This window comes from Crinia signifera, chromosome 6 (genome assembly GCF_055691185.1).
Source record: "Crinia signifera chromosome 6, ASM5569118v1, whole genome shotgun sequence".
Classification (NCBI taxonomy): domain Eukaryota; kingdom Metazoa; phylum Chordata; class Amphibia; order Anura; family Myobatrachidae; genus Crinia; species Crinia signifera.
Window position 1 is genome coordinate 9,493,881 of NC_139222.1, and position 15,785 is coordinate 9,509,665.

Consider the following 15,785-nt stretch of genomic DNA (forward strand, 5'->3'; position numbering starts at 1 on the left):
TGGTCCAATTTTGTCATTAGGACAAGTCGGATCCCGCCTTAACACTGGGGGATGTAACCGAAGAGGTGACTGCTGGGAATGGGACGTTATACAGTGACACCGGGGGGATGTGACGTTATACAGTGACACCGGGGGGATGTGACCGGAGAGGTGACTGCTGGGAAAGGGACGTTATACAGTAACACCGGGGGATGTGACCGTAGAGGTGACTGCTGGGAATGGGGCGTTATACAGTAACACTGGGGGATGTGACCGGAGAGGTGACTGCTGGGAATGGGACGTTATACAGTAACACCGGGGGATGTGTCTGGGTGATGACTGTATCATTGTGTGTGTCAGGTTCCTATAAGGTGTGAGGATGTCACTGACTATCTCTCCAAGCAGGAGTCGGAGGACATAGAGGAACACAGGGGTCTGTACAAGGACGTGATGATGGAGAATCACCGGCCCCTCACATCACTGGGTAAGAGGAGACTGACATGTAGTGTAATGGAGAGAGCAGCTATGGGGCCACCTAGATACACAGCATCTAATAATCACATATGTACAATGTCCTCAGTCACTGTGTGTCTCCTACAGATGGGGCCAGTAACAGGAATACCCCAGAGAGATGTCCCTGTCCTCTGTATTCCAAGAATAATTACATATATATATATATATATATATATATATATATATATATATATATATATATATATATATATATATATATAATGTCCTCAGTCAATGTGTGTTTCCTACAGATGGGCCCAGTAACAGGAATACCCCAGAGAGATGTCCCCGACCTCTGTATTCCCAGGATAATCACATATATACCATGTCCTCAGTCACTGTGTGTCTCCTACAGATGGGCCCAGTAACAGGAATACCCCAGAGAGATGTCCCCGTCCTCTGTATTCCCAGGATAATCACATATATACAATGTCCTCAGTCACTGTGTGTCTCCTACAGATGGGCCCAGTAACAGAGATACCCCAGAGAGATGTCCCCGTCCTCTGTATTCCCAGGATAATCACATATATACAATGTACTCAGTCACTGCGTGTCTCCTACAGATGGGGCCAGTAACAGGATTACCCCAGAGAGATGTCCCCGTCCTCTGTATTTCCAGGATAATCACATATATACCATGTCCTCAGTCACTGCGTGTCTCCTACAGATGGGGCCAGTAACAGGAATACCCCAGAGAGATGTCCCCGTCCTCTGTATTCCCAGGATAATCACATATATACCATGTCCTCAGTCACTGTGTGTCACCTACAGATGGGCCCAGTAACAGAGATACCCCACAGAGATGTCCCCGTCCTCTGTATTCCCAGGATGATCACATATATACAATGTCCTCAGTCACTGTGTGTCTCCTACAGATGGGCCCAGTAACAGGAATACCCCAGAGAGATGTCCCCGTCCTCTGTATTCCCAGGATATTCACATATATACAATGTACTCAGTCACTGTGTGTCTCCTACAGGTGGGCCCTGTAACAGGAATACCCCAGAGAGATGTCCCCATCCTCTGTATTCCCAGGATAATCACATATATACAATGTCCTCAGTCACTGTGTGTCTCCTACAGATGGGCCCAGTAACAGAGATACCCCAGGGAGATGTCCCCATCCTCTGTATTCCCAGGATAATCACATATATACCATATCCTCAGTCACTGCGTGTCTCCTACAGATGGGGCCAGTAACAGAGATACCCCAGAGATATGTCCCCGTCCTTTGTATTCCCAGGATAATCACATATATACCATGTCCTCAGTCACTGCGTGTCTCCTACAGATGGGCCCAGTAACAGGAATACCCCAGAGAGATGTCCCCGTCCTCTGTATTCCCAGGATAATCACATATATACCATGTCCTCAGTCACTGCGTGTCTCCTACAGATGGGGCCAGTAACAGGAATACCCCAGAGAGATGTCCCCGTCCTCTGTATTCCCAGGATAATCACATATATACCATGTCCTCAGTCACTGCGTGTCTCCTACAGATGGGCCCAGTAACAGGAATACCCCAGAGAGATGTCCCCGTCCTCTGTATTCCCAGGATAATCACATATATACAATGTCCTCAGTCACTGTGTGTCTCCTACAGATGGGCCCAGTAACAGAGATACCCCAGAGAGATGTCCCCGTCCTCTGTATTCCCAGGATAATCACATATATACCATGTCCTCAGTCACTGCGTGTCTCCTACAGATGGGACCAGTAACAGGAATACCCCAGAGAGATGTCCCCGTCCTCTGTATTCCCAGGATAATCACATATATACAATGTCCTCAGTCACTGCGTGTCTCCTACAGATGGGGCCAGTAACAGGAATACCCCAGAGAGATGTCCCCGTCCTCTGTATTCCCAGGATAATCACATATATACAATGTCCTCAGTCACTGCGTGTCTTCTACAGATGGGCCCAGTAACAGGAATACCCCAGAGAGATGTCCCTGTCCTCTGTATTCCCAGGATAATCACATATATACCATGTACTCAGTCACTGCGTGTCTCCTACAGATGGGCCCAGTAACAGGAATACCCCAGAGAGATGTCCCCGTCCTCTGTATTCCCAGGATAATCACATATATACCATGTCCTCAGTCACTGTGTGTCTCCTACAGATGGGCCCAGTAACAGGAATACCCCAGAGAGATGTCCCTGTCCTCTGTATTCCCAGGATAATCACATATATACCATGTCCTCAGTCACTGCGTGTCTCCTACAGATGGGCCCAGTAATAGGAATACCCCAGAGAGATGTCCCCATCCTCTGTATTCCAAGGATAATCACATATATACAATGTCCTCAGTCACTGCGTGTCTCCTACAGATGGGCCCAGTAACAGGAATACCCCAGGGAGATGTCCCCATCCTCTGTATTCCCAGGACTATACAGAGGAGACTCACAGAGTCCGACAGGAGGATCAGGTAGGTTAAACTACTGATGATATGGGTAGCAATGCAATTTATGAAGTAGTTTTCCTGTAGGTACAGAGTAGGATATTTTTTATTTTGAAGCACAAAACATCACATTTCAAACACTGATAGCTGAAGTGATGTCACATCTACATTTAGGCCAATCAGAATTAAGATATGTTCTCCCCGCTCAGCCAGGTGATTACTGATCTACAGAAAAGCTGTATAGAATTTATCCACTAATATTATTCTGTTTAATCTCTCTTATTTAGGGTAAAGGTCTGACTATTATTAAAGTAGAAGATATAAAAGTGGAAGATGAGGCGTATGTGATGGGTGATCAGCATCGTAAAGAGGAAGAGGTGCCTACAAGTATCATCACAGGTGTGCTATAATCACTAAGTACAGTGAGGCACATGTATTAAGCCTGGTGAAGTGATAAACTGGAGATAAAGTGGAAGAAGATAACGCACCAGCCAATCAATTTTCAACTGTCATATTTCAAACACAGCTGATTGGCTGGTGCGTTATCTCCTTACACTTTATCTCTTCACCAGGCTTAATACATCTGCCCCAGTGTCACATATTCTCCATGTTCTGTCACTACAGCAATCTCTTATCTCGTACATAAGCCCCTATTATACTCCTGCTCTCCCCCTTACATCATGTCACTGTGTGTTACCAGCCCAGAGATCTGACTAGTCTCCTCCCCACACTCTCTGGTGTATCTCATACATCAGGAGCCATCAGCCCCTATTATACTCCTGCTCTCCCCCTCACATCATGTCACTATGTGTTACAGCCCAGAGATCTGACCAGTCTCCTCCCCGCACTCTCTGGTGTATCTCATACATCAGGAGCCATCAGCCCCTATTATACTCCTGCTCTCCCCCTCACATCATGTCACTGTGTGTTACCATCCCAGAGATCTGACCAGTCTCCTCCCCGCACTCTCTGGCGTATCTCATACATCAGGAGCCATCAGCCCCTATTATACTCCTGCTCTCCCCTTACATCATGTCACTGTGTGTTACCAGCCCAGAGATCTGACCAGTCTCCTCACCGCACTCTCTGGTGTATCTCCTACAGCAGCAGCCATCAGCCCCTATTATACTCCTGCTCTCCCCCTCACATCATGTCACTATGTGTTACAGCCCAGAGATCTGACCAGTCTCCTTCCCGCACTCTCTGGTGTATCTCATACATCAGGAACCATCAGCCCCTATTATACTTCTGCTCTCCCCCTCACATCATGTCACTGTGTGTTACCAGCCCAGAGATCTGACCAGTCTCCTCCCCGCACTCTCTGGTGTATCTCCTACAGCAGCAGCCATCAGCCCCTATTATACTCCTGCTCTCCCCCTCACATCATGTCACTATGTGTTACAGCCCAGAGATCTGACCAGTCTCCTTCCCGCACTCTCTGGTGTATCTCATACATCAGGAACCATCAGCCCCTATTATACTCCTGCTTTCCCCCTCACATCATGTCACTGTGTGTTACCAGCCCAGAGATCTGACCAGTCTCCTCCCCGCACTCTCTGGTGTATCACATACATCAGGAGCCATCAGCCCCTATTATACTCCTGCTCTCCCCCTCACATCATGTCACTGTGTGTTACCAGCCCAGAGATCTGACCAGTCTTTTCCCCGCACTCTCTGGTGTATCTCATACATCAGGAGCCATCAGCCCCTATTATACTCCTGCTCTCCCCCTCACATCATATCACTATGTGTTACCAGCCCAGAGATCTGACCAGTCTCCTCCCTACACTCTCTGGTGTATCTCATACATCAGGAGCCATCAGCCCCTATTATACTCCTGCTCTCCCCCTCACATCATGTCACTGTGTGTTACCAGCCCAGAGATCTGACCAGTCTCCTCCCCGCACTCTCTGGTGTATCTCATACATCAGGAGCCATCAGCCCCCAGTTATACTCCTGCTCTCCCCCTCACATCGTGTCACTGTGTGTTACCAGCCCAGAGATCTGACCAGTCTCCTTCACACACTCTCTGGTGTATCTCTTACATCAGCAGCCATCAGCCCCTGTTATACTCCTGCTCTCCCCCCTCACATCATGGCACTGTGTGTTACCAGACCAGAGATCTGACCAGTCTCCTACCCGCACTCTCTGGTGTATCTCATACATCAGGAGCCATCAGCCCCTATTATACTCCTGCTCTCCCCCTCACATCATGTCACTGTGTGTTACCAGCCCCGAGATCTGACCAGTCTCCTCCCCGCACTCTCTGGTGTATCTCATACATCAGGAGCCATCAGCCCCTATTATACTCCTGCTCTCCCCCTCACATCATGTCACTGTGTGTTACCATCCCAGAGATCTGACCAGTCTCCTCCCGCACTCTCTGGTGTATCTCTTACATCAGCAGCCATCAGCCCCTATTATACCCCTTCTCTCCCCTCACATCATGTCACTGTGTGTTACCATCCCAGAGATCTGACCAGTCTCCTCCCCGCACTCTCTGGTGTATCTCATACATCAGCAGCCATCAGCCCCTATTATACTCCTGCTCTCCCCCTCACATCATGTCACTGTGTGTTACCATCCCAGAGATCTGACCAGTCTCCTCCCGCACTCTCTGGTGTATCTCTTACATCAGCAGCCATCAGCCCCTGTTATACTCCTGCTCTCCCCCTCACATCATGTCACTGTGTGTTACCAGTCCAGAGATCTGACCAGTCTCCTCCCCGCACTCTCTGGTGTATCTCATACATCAGGAGCCATCAGCCCCTATTATACTCCTGCTCTCCCCCTCACATCATGTCACTGTGTGTTACCTGCCCAGAGATCTGACCAGTCTCCTCCCCGCACTCTCTGGTGTATCTCATACATCAGGTGCCATCAGCCCCTGTTATACTCCTGCTCTCCCCCCTCACATCATACCGCTGTGTGGGAGGTACAGTGTGATGTTTGGGAGGAACAGGAAGGTACCAATGTTGCAGGCTGTAATGAGCGATAGCTGGTGTTGCTGGGATGTGTAGTTCTAGAGCAGCTGGAGACCATACTTCCCCCTTGCACTGTTCTATACAGGCTGTGTGCCATATTAATCTATATTAACCTTGGTAGTTACATTGTGCCCTATTTTCCCCACAGATGTGGCTACGAAGGCCTACCGGGAGTTCTGGGCCGGATTCATTCAATTATACCAAGACAATGAGTTTCTGTGGCGTGTGAAGGACAAGGACTATGCAAACAAGACCAGGAGGAATCAGGCCTATCAGCAATTGATTGCATACAGTAGAGCCAGGAACAGCGCTGCCGACCTCAAGTGGGTGAAGAAGAAGATTGCAAATTTCCGAACTGTGTTTCTGAAGGAGCACAAGAAGTACACGGACTTACAGCGTTCAGTCGGTTGGGCGGAGGAGGTTCCTAAGCCAACCCTGTGGTATTATGACCTCTTGCTGTTCACTGTGGATCAAGTGCCTAGGAAAAGGAACCGGTGTCATTTGTATCCAGGATCTCCTGCTCTTTTGGAAGAGGAGGAAACTGAGAGTCTGGATCTGGTAAGGTCTCACATGTTTTTGACTGCTCTATTTTTCTACTTGATAATTACTGTTGTATTACAGAAGGGCAGCTCCCGACAGTGGCACTCCCTGGGGGGGGCGGCTCCCGACAGTGGCACTCCCTGGGGGGGGGGGGCTCCCGACAGCGGCACTCCCTGGGGGTGGGGCTCCCGACAGTGGCACTCCCTGGGGGGGGGGGGGCTCCCGACAGTGGCACTCCCGACAGTGGCACTCCCGACAGTGGCACTCCCTGGGGGGGGGGGGGGGGGCTCCCGACAGTGGCACTCCCTGGGGGGGGGGGGGGGGGCTACCGACAGTGGCACTCCCTGGGGGGGGGGGGCCTCCCGACAGTGGCACTCCCTGGGGGGGGGGGCTCCCGACAGTGGCACTCCCTGGGGGGGGGGGGGGGCCTCCCGACAGTGGCACTCCCTGGGGGGGGGGGGGGGCCTCCCGACAGTGGCACTCCCTGGGGGGGGGGCCTCCCGACAGTGGCACTCCCTGGGGGGCGGCACTCCCTGGGGGGGGGGGTTTCCCGGCAGCAGCACTCCCTGTGGCCGGCTCCAGACAGCAGCGCTCTCTGTGGGAGGGGGTTTCCGAAAGCAGGCTCTCGAGGGGAGGGTGGTTCCCGACAGCGGCACTCTCCCGGGGGGGGGGGGGGGGCGCGATTCCTGACAGCGGCACTCTCTGGGGGGGTGATTCCCACCAGCGGCACTCTGTGGGGGGGTGTTGGGTGGTACACGACAACAGCGCTCTCTGAGAAGCGCTCTCGCTTTCGCGGGGGTGGGGGCGGTTCCCGGCGCTCTTCCTGGTGGTGCGGTTCATGACAGTGACGCTCTACCGGGGGCGGTTCCCAACAGTGGCCCTCCCCGGGACTGTGCCTCAGTCCTCCCCCACTCTTAAAAAATGTATACTTTCAACATTCAACATTTTTTCCTGTTTTTATTTGACAGGATGATCCTCCAGAGCTGGAAGTGGACCCTGCCACTAGCGAGCCCCCGGAACTGGAGGACATTGAGGAGGAGGGTACACCACAACCGCGTCCCCCAAAACAGCGGCGAAAAGACACGCAAAAGTTCAGTTCGGCGCCGTCCATCTCGGAACAATTTTGTAAACAGACAACGGAGGCTGTTAATGGGCCCCCGGACTATTGTCAAACCTTTGCAAACTTCATGGCGACTGAGATGCGCCTCATGAAGGAGCATCAGCTGAAGGTCTTCAAGCGTCTGGTACTCGATGCTTTGTCACGCACGTTCGATGAATCTCTGGTCGATGAGAGTGATATAGTACCGCATGCCCGGCGGCGTCTCCAAAATGTGCCCCCCTCCGACTACCCGCATAACCAACCCATGTATTATGCGCCGCTAAACCCTCCGCCACAGTCCACCTTTTTTCCGCCAGGACCCACACAGCCCACCTCGCCCACCCAACCAGGCATTTCGTCCAATGGCATGTACACAGACATGCCAAACACACAGGGGTAGATGTATGAAGGTCCGTTATGTGAGAAAACGGGGGTTATTCTGGTTCACTCGCAAATTCCTTTTCAAATGGACAGAACCATGTGACTGCAGGGGGGGGGGTTCAGATATAACCTGTGCAGAGAGAGTTAGATTTGGGTGAGTTATTTTGTTTCTGTGCAGGGAAAATACTGACTGCTTTATTCTTACAGTGCAGTATAGATCTCACTTTAGGCTGACTGGTTTGTTTTTTACCTTTAATAATATCTCCAGTTGTGACTGGCGCTACTCCACGCCCCTGTCTGGACTGCCTCACTCCTCAGCCATATTGTCCCTTGTTTTTTGGACAATAAAGTTTGTTTTAATCTATGCAGTTGACAGAAATAGGGATGCTGGGAGAGGGAGGTCACCGATAGTGGGAGAGCCGATATGACGATTTATCGGCTGCTAGATGAATGATACATTCAGATGATATGTGGACCCACTACACCGTGATATGGTGGTGAATGGGGTCCACGCACATAACGGACGAAGGATGAACAATAATACATCTTACCCACAATCCTCTCTACTGGACGAAACCAGGTTTTTTTCAATTTTTGTAAAAAGAAAAATACAAATTTTGTAGTGTTTACAAAATTGTTCCGGACCCGTTCCTCCGCTCTTGCTTTCTGCTGTACAGACATGTCTTCTATTGGCGTAAAGTCATTGAATCCAGTCCAGAATATTTCAGAGATTTTAGTAGAAAAAAAAATTGAAAACAGTATTTGTGTTTGGTTTTTCTTCATCTAGAAATATTGGTGGCTTGGACATGAGGTGCAGGCAAATAGCTTGGACCCTGGGAGGGAGGACTCCATGATGCTTGGGTGATGACTACCACACGGTAGACCTCACTGACCTGTTTGGCCTTTGCAGTAGGCTAGGCCCGGCGTAGGCAATTTCGTGGAGTGTTTCTACAGCAGTTCACCTATCGGAATCAGCAATGCGGACTGCAAGGCACAACGTCCCAAAACAATCCGATCAATCTTATCCACACAAAGATCTATGGCATTGTGGGAAAATACGGAATGGGCTGCTCAGGATCCTGAACGCATTGTCCGCTGCACGTCGAGACAGAAAATAGATAAATATTCTCCTTTGTTAGCAGCCTTTGGGGATAGGGCTTCATTATGTATTCATGGAGAGCAAGCACAAAGCTGGACCCATGTTTGCAGTCCTCAGCAGTTGGGAATTGAAGCCTTTACTATTGGAAACTCTCAAAGAAAACTGTGTCTCTCAGCGCAAACAGGAAATGAGGGACATAACATTTCAATGTAAATTACATTTTTATAATCGGACATACACAGAGCAATTGTAGACCGGAGGAAATCAATATTGTCCACAGGGTGTGGAGGGCTGGGAATTTCACAGTAGCGCCACAATTTAACAACGGCAACAACAGACTCACACCGAATGCTGGCTTGCCGTCCCCCCCCCCCCCCCCCCCCCCCACTACCTGGACGTGACTGGTGTACAAAGTATTTCAACTTAACCAAACTAGACACAGAGCATTTATTTAAAATGGCTGCCAATGCAGAGATTTAAAATGGCCGCCGATATTTATCCCCTCATAAAGTGACACCTACCCACCCTGAAATACCAAACCTGAGCATTTTCTAGTATAGTCAAAATTGGCCATGGCCAAAATAGTGCCGTGTGTAGGCAACATTATGGAGTGTAGGATTGGTCCAAATGATACGTTCTTTCTCATTGGTTAGTCAGATAAAAATGTCTGCCGTCCCTTTCACCTGTCCTCAAAGTGCTATCAAATTCCGTGTTGTGTATTGTTATTAATCAGTAATATCAGATTGTGTGTATTTGGGCTTTTGGGGCCAGTTGATTTTTTATAGATTGCTGGGTTTGTTTGTCTTGTGTTCATTTGTTATGTTGTTGTCATAGGTTGAATCTTAATGTATTACTTTGAACTATGGTTAGCGCGGTTGGGTATTCAAGAAGAATGTCCGTCTCCTGTATTACGGTGATTCCTGAGAGTGCAGTCACACAGGAAGAGCGGCCAGTGGGGAGACAGGAGGGGGCTGGGGGGATAGAGAGACAGGAACATGAGAGTGCAGTCACACAGGGAGAGCGGTAGGTGGGGAGACAGGAGGGGGCCGGGGGAATAGAGAGGGTCAGAGACAGGACCATGAGAGTGCAGTCACACAGGGAGAGCGGCCAGTGGGGAGACAGGAGGGGGCTGGGGGGATAGAGAGACAGGAACATGAGAGTGCAGTCACACAGGGAGAGCGGCAGGTGGGGAGACAGGAGGGGGCCGGGGGAATAGAGAGGGTCAGAGACAGGACCATGAGAGTGCAGTCACACAGGAAGAGCGGCCAGTGGGGAGACAGGAGGGGGCTGGGGGGATAGAGAGACAGGAACATGAGAGTGCAGTCACACAGGGAGAGCGGTAGGTGGGGAGACAGGAGGGGGCCGGGGGAATAGAGAGGGTCAGAGACAGGACCATGAGAGTGCAGTAACACAGGGAGAGCGGCAGGTGGGGAGACAGGAGGGGGCTGGGGGAATAGAGAGGGTCAGAGACAGGACCATGAGAGTGCAGTCACACAGGGAGAGCGGCCGGTGGGGAAACAGGAGGGGGCCGGGGGAATAGAGAGACAAGACCATGAGAGTGCAGTCACACAGGGAGAGCGGCCGGTGGGGAGACAGGAGGGGGCCGGGGGAATAGAGAGGGTCAGAGACAGGACCATGAGAGTGCAGTTACACGGGGAGAGCGGCCGGTGGGGAGACAGGAGGGGGCCGGGGGAATAGAGAGGGTCAGAGACAGGACCATGAGAGTGCAGTTACACGGGGAGAGCGGCCGGTGGAGAGACAGGAGGGGGCCGGGGTAATAGAGAGGGTCAGAGACCGGACCATGAGAGTGCAGTCACACAGGGAGAGCGGCCGGTGGAGAGACAGGAGGGGCCGGGGGTATAGAGAGGGTCAGAGACAGGACCATGAGAGTGCAGTCACACAGGGAGAGCAGCCAGTGGGGAGACAGGAGGGGGCTGGGGGAATAGAGAGACAGGACCATGAGAGTGCAGTCACACAGGGAGAGCGGCAGGAGGGGGCCGGGAGAATAGAGTGTGTCAGAGACAGGACCATGAGAGTGCAGTCACACATGGAGAGCGGCGGGTGGGGAGACAGGAGGGGGCCGGGGGAATAGAGAGCGTCAGAGACCGGACAGGGAGAGCGGCGGGTGGGGAGACAGGAGGGGGCTGGGGGAGTAGGGATAATGGTACGGGGCTAGCGGAGGAGGAATAATGGTACGAGGCTGGCAGAGGAGGGTTAAAGGTATGGGGGCTGGCGGAGGAGGGGTGATGGTACAGGGCTGGCGGAGGAGGGATGATGGTACGGGGGCTGGCAGATGAGGGATAATGGTACGTGCTGGTGGAGGAGTGATGATGGTTTGGGGGCTGGTGCAGGAGGGATGATGGTACGGGGCTGGTGGAGGAGGGATAATGGTACGGGGCTGGTGGAGGAGGGATAATGGTACGGGGGCTGGTGGAGGAGGGATGACGGTACGGGGGCTGGTGGAGGAGGGATATCGGTATGGGGGCTAGAGGAGTAGGAATAAGGGTACGGGGGCTGGTGGAGGAGGGATAATGATACAGGCTGGGGGAGGAGGGATAACGCCATGGATGCTGGCACAGGAGTGATAATGGTATGGGGGCTGGTGGAGAAGGGATAACGCCATGGAGGCTGGCGGAGGAGTGATAACGGTATGGGGGCTGGAGGGATAGTGGTATGGGGGCTGGCGGAGTAGAAATAAGGGTACGGGGGCTGGTGGAGGAGGGATAATGGTACGGGGCTGGTGGAGGAGGGATAATGATATGGGGGCTGGTGGAGGAGGGATGACGGTACGGGGGCTGGTGGAGGAGGGATATCGGTATGGGGGCTGGCAGAGTAGGAATACAGGTATGGGGGCTGGTGGAGGAGGGATAATGGTACGGGCTGGTGGAGGAGGGATAACGCCATGGAGGCTGGCAGAGGAGTGATATTGGTATGGGGGCTGGCACGCGGGCTGGTGAAGGAGGGCTAATGGTACAGGGGCTGGCGGAGGAGGGATGATGGTACGGGGCTGGTGGAGGAGAGATGATGTTCCGGGGCTGGTGGAGGAGGGATGATGGTACGTGGCTGGTGGAGTAGGGATGACGGTACGGGGGCTAGTGGAGGAGGGATATCGGTATGGGGGCTGGCGGGGTAGGAATAAGGGTACGGGGGCTGGTGGATTAGGGATAATGGTACAGGCTGGTGGAGGAGGGATAACGCCATAGATGCTGGCAGAGGAGTGATAATGGTATAGGGGCTGGTGGAGGAGGGATAACGCCATGGAGGCTGGCGGAGGAGTGATAACGGTATGGGGGCTGGCGGAGGAGGGATAGTGGTATGGGGGCTGGCGGAGTAGGAATAAGGGTACAGGGGCTGGTGGAGGAGGGATAATGGTACGGGTTGGTGGAGGAGGGATAGTGGTATGGGGGCTGGCGGAGTAGGAATAAGGGTACGGGGGCTGGTGGAGGAGGGATAATGGTACGGGGAATGGTGGAGGAGGGATAGCGGTATGGGGGCTGGTGGAGTAGGAATAAGGGTACAGGGGCTGGTGGAGGAGGGATAATGGTACGGGTTGGTGGAGGAGGGATAGTGGTATGGGGGCTGGCGGAGTAGGAATAAGGGTACGGGGGCTGGTGGAGGAGGGATAATGGTACGGGGGCTGGTGGAGGAGGGATAGCGGTATGGGGGCTGGTGGAGTAGGAATAAGGGTACAGGGGCTGGTGGAGGAGGGATAATGGTACGGGTTGGTGGAGGAGGGATAGTGGTATGGGGGCTGGCGGAGTAGGAATAAGGGTACGGGGGCTGGTGGAGGAGGGATAATGGTACGGGGAATGGTGGAGGAGGGATAGCGGTATGGGGGCTGGCGGAGTAGGAATAAGGGTACGGGGGCTGGTGGAGGAGGGATAATGGTACGGGCTGGTGGTGCTAATCTCTGCCCATAAAACGTGGACAATCAGATGTACAGCTCTGTACATTACCACATAACACCCTAAGGAGGAAAGGTAAGCACAGTTTACTTATTGATACATTTTGAAAAAACATTATATTAAGAAACCTTATAGAGCAGCGGTTCCCAATGTTTTTCTCTCCTGTACCCCTTGATTAGTCTTGTATTTTTTGAGTACCTCTCCTCTCAATGTGAAATATCCACAGTACTTAGGAGTGGAAGTGAGCGGTATGCGTGTCTTTATATTAAGAAGTAGTGGAGTAGTGTGCGGTCAGGAATCGGGACCCTCTGTGTCTGGCTGCCTGCAGTGTACTGTATCCGGGGTTCCCGCTTTCACCTGTAGGATTATTACAGCTGCTTCCTCCACCCATGTCAGTGTGGGGCAGATGAACGCTGATGTCTAAGGTCAGTGCAGGTAGCTCCCAGTGGATTGCTGTCTGGCAAAAGCGTGCGGAGATGACAATGGCGCTGCAGACGGATCTGGAAGTGACGCAACATGGTTGATCTCCACGGCAATGGTAGACTTCTTCCACCATCATGAGATTTCTTCTTTCGCCATTACTAATATTATTTTCAAGTACCCCAAGCTGTCACAGAGTACCCCCAGGTGGGAACCACTGCTCTCTGCACCTCGATTCAAGGAAGTTTCGGAACCACTACAGAATGAATGGGCACCAAATTCTTGTGAAAAGCCTTCCAAGAAGAGTGTAAGGTCAGAAATAATGTTTAAAACGTTTATTTATTACAAATCTGCTCTAATTTTGTACTTTTAAGTTCATTTAAACATTGCAGATCATAACTTGGCTCTGCGAGCGTCTCTTCCGCAAAAACGAGATTTCATTACCACTTTCCGATCAGGCAGTTTGTGTCTTGCTACAGTGCAGTGCACTATGAGGTCAATAGCGGTTTAGCGTCTAATGTAGCTGAGTGGCACAGAAATAACAGGTTCAGGGTACGAGTCTAACTATGAAGAAGGTGGAGCAGAGTCCCGGAACACTAGTCCACACACTTTGTATAAGGCTGACCGAGCATCTTTTTCACACTCCCAAATTATGCACAAGTAAAGTGGAAACAAAACATAAGTAAATACACATTTTAATGTACAAAAACAAACAGTGATAATCACAAAAAATGAATCGTTAATGAGCAGGATCCGAACTCCGTGTGCAGTGCATAGCATGCTGTAGCCTTACCAACTAGGCCACTATGGCTACTGTGCCACATGCCTGTCACCTCATCCACTGCTGACGCAGTAACCCAGACGGTCAGAAAATGGTGCTTGGTGTTACACAGTGTATATAACATTATTGCTAGTGCTGGGCAATGATTACAATTATAATAGTTATCAAGTGATTTTCCTGTGCTTAATCCCATTATTAGGCCCATATGTCCCACTTCCCTACATGCTCATTGCCAGGGGGATTACATACTTGTTTCCATAGGGGTTTCATGCTCATTGCCAAGGGGGATTAAATGCTCGTTGCTAAGGGGGTGTACATTTTTGGAGGGGTCGCAGGGTCTCTGTAATGCTGTCAGAGACTCTGCACCTCTGCAGCAATGGGGGTGGGGTGGGGGGGGAGCGCCCCCTCTTTATTAACGGTGTAAAAAATCAATGAATCGCCATTCTAGTACTGCGGCATTAACGCGATAACGCATTATCATGCCCAGCACTAATTATTGCTTTAAACAAACAACCTGCATTTAATGTAATGTGCACTGGGCTGTTTGTCAGGTCTACACCATTGGATGTGGCACACATCGGATAGGATGAGACAAAATCTAATACAGTGCGGTATATTTACCCCTCTAGCGATGTATTGTGCCATCGTACGGCTGGCAGTTCACTCAGTGTATAATGGTGCACAATATATTGAAACATCGCTATATCAATGGATAGTGTGTGTATGTGCAGTGGCGTAACTAGAAATTTTGCGCCCTCCCTGCCAAAAAAGTTTCTGGCGCCACCCATACATTAATATTTTTTTTTTTACATACATGCTCGTTGCTGGGGGTATCTATGCTCGTTACCATGGGTTGCAGGCACTGTACGCACTGAGAGATAAAGAGAGACTAGGGGCTGAGAGATGGAGGGGAGTGGAAGAGAGGTTTGAAAGAAAGAGGGCCTAAGGAAAAAGAGAGCAGGAAAGAGAAGAGAGAGGGTGAGAGAGAGGAAGGAGGGGTGAGGAGAGATGGGGGGGGGGGGAGAGGGGGGGCAGGGGCTTGAAATGGATGTGAAAGCATGACAGGCATCACTGACAGGGGGGAAAGGGACAGAGGAAGGAGGGGGAGGGGTGCTGCCCCCTCCATTCTCCTGCACACAGCATCGGGTCTCTCCTGCAGAAGCAGAGCCACAATACAGCACCAGGTCTCCGTGGTCTCTGCCCTGGGTCTAAGGGGACACAGCGTCAGGTCTCTCCTGCACATGCAGAGCCAGGTCTCTGGGGGGACAGCCCCCCCCCCCCGCCACTGCTAGGGCTGCAGAGCCCTAGCTACACCACTGTGTATGTGCCAGACTTAAGACTCCAATTACCAGGGCCAGATCAACCAATAGGCTGCAGCCAGGAGCACTGAGTCCCGGGACATAAATGGTCTCCCAAAAATGTGCGTCTATCAGGGGAAGGCAGTGAAGCCAGCGCTGACTCCAGAAGAGCTGGTGAGCTTTGAGTAGTAACCCCCTGGCAACGAGCAAGTAACCCCTGGCAACGAGTATAATTCCCTCCGGAAACCTTTCCTATGCTCATTGATTTATCCACCTAAGTTGTTTCTTGTACAGTATTTCAGGCTGGTGGTAATGATCTACGCGCTGTCAAACCTATGTCCTCCATCATTTCTTTGTCTATGTATTTTTTTTGCATTTAATAAC

At 51.5% G+C, this 15,785-nt stretch overlaps 2 protein-coding genes across 6 annotated transcripts in view; both read left to right on the forward strand.

Annotated features, from left to right (window-relative positions):
* LOC146009979 (uncharacterized) overlaps window positions 1-8,657 on the forward strand; it is a 9,774-nt gene extending 1,117 nt beyond the window's left edge. For 2 of the 4 annotated variants that reach the window (XM_083150684.1, XM_083150687.1), the window contains exons 2-6: window positions 385-463; window positions 2,824-2,921; window positions 3,182-3,293; window positions 6,027-6,436; window positions 7,387-8,657. In XM_083150684.1, coding sequence (XP_083006810.1) covers window positions 430-463; window positions 2,824-2,921; window positions 3,182-3,293; window positions 6,027-6,436; window positions 7,387-7,917 — 1,185 coding nt within the window. In that variant the 5' untranslated portion in view covers window positions 385-429 and the 3' untranslated portion in view covers window positions 7,918-8,657. Of the gene's footprint in view, window positions 1-339; window positions 464-2,823; window positions 2,922-3,181; window positions 3,294-6,026; window positions 6,437-7,386 lie in introns of all 4 variants that reach the window. The other 2 variants (XM_083150685.1, XM_083150688.1) reach the window with 2 other exon arrangements.
* The window catches only part of LOC146009905 (zinc finger MYM-type protein 1-like), a 298,717-nt gene that overhangs the window by 248,191 nt on the left and 34,741 nt on the right, over window positions 1-15,785 (forward strand). The gene's annotated exons all lie outside the window — the stretch shown is intronic.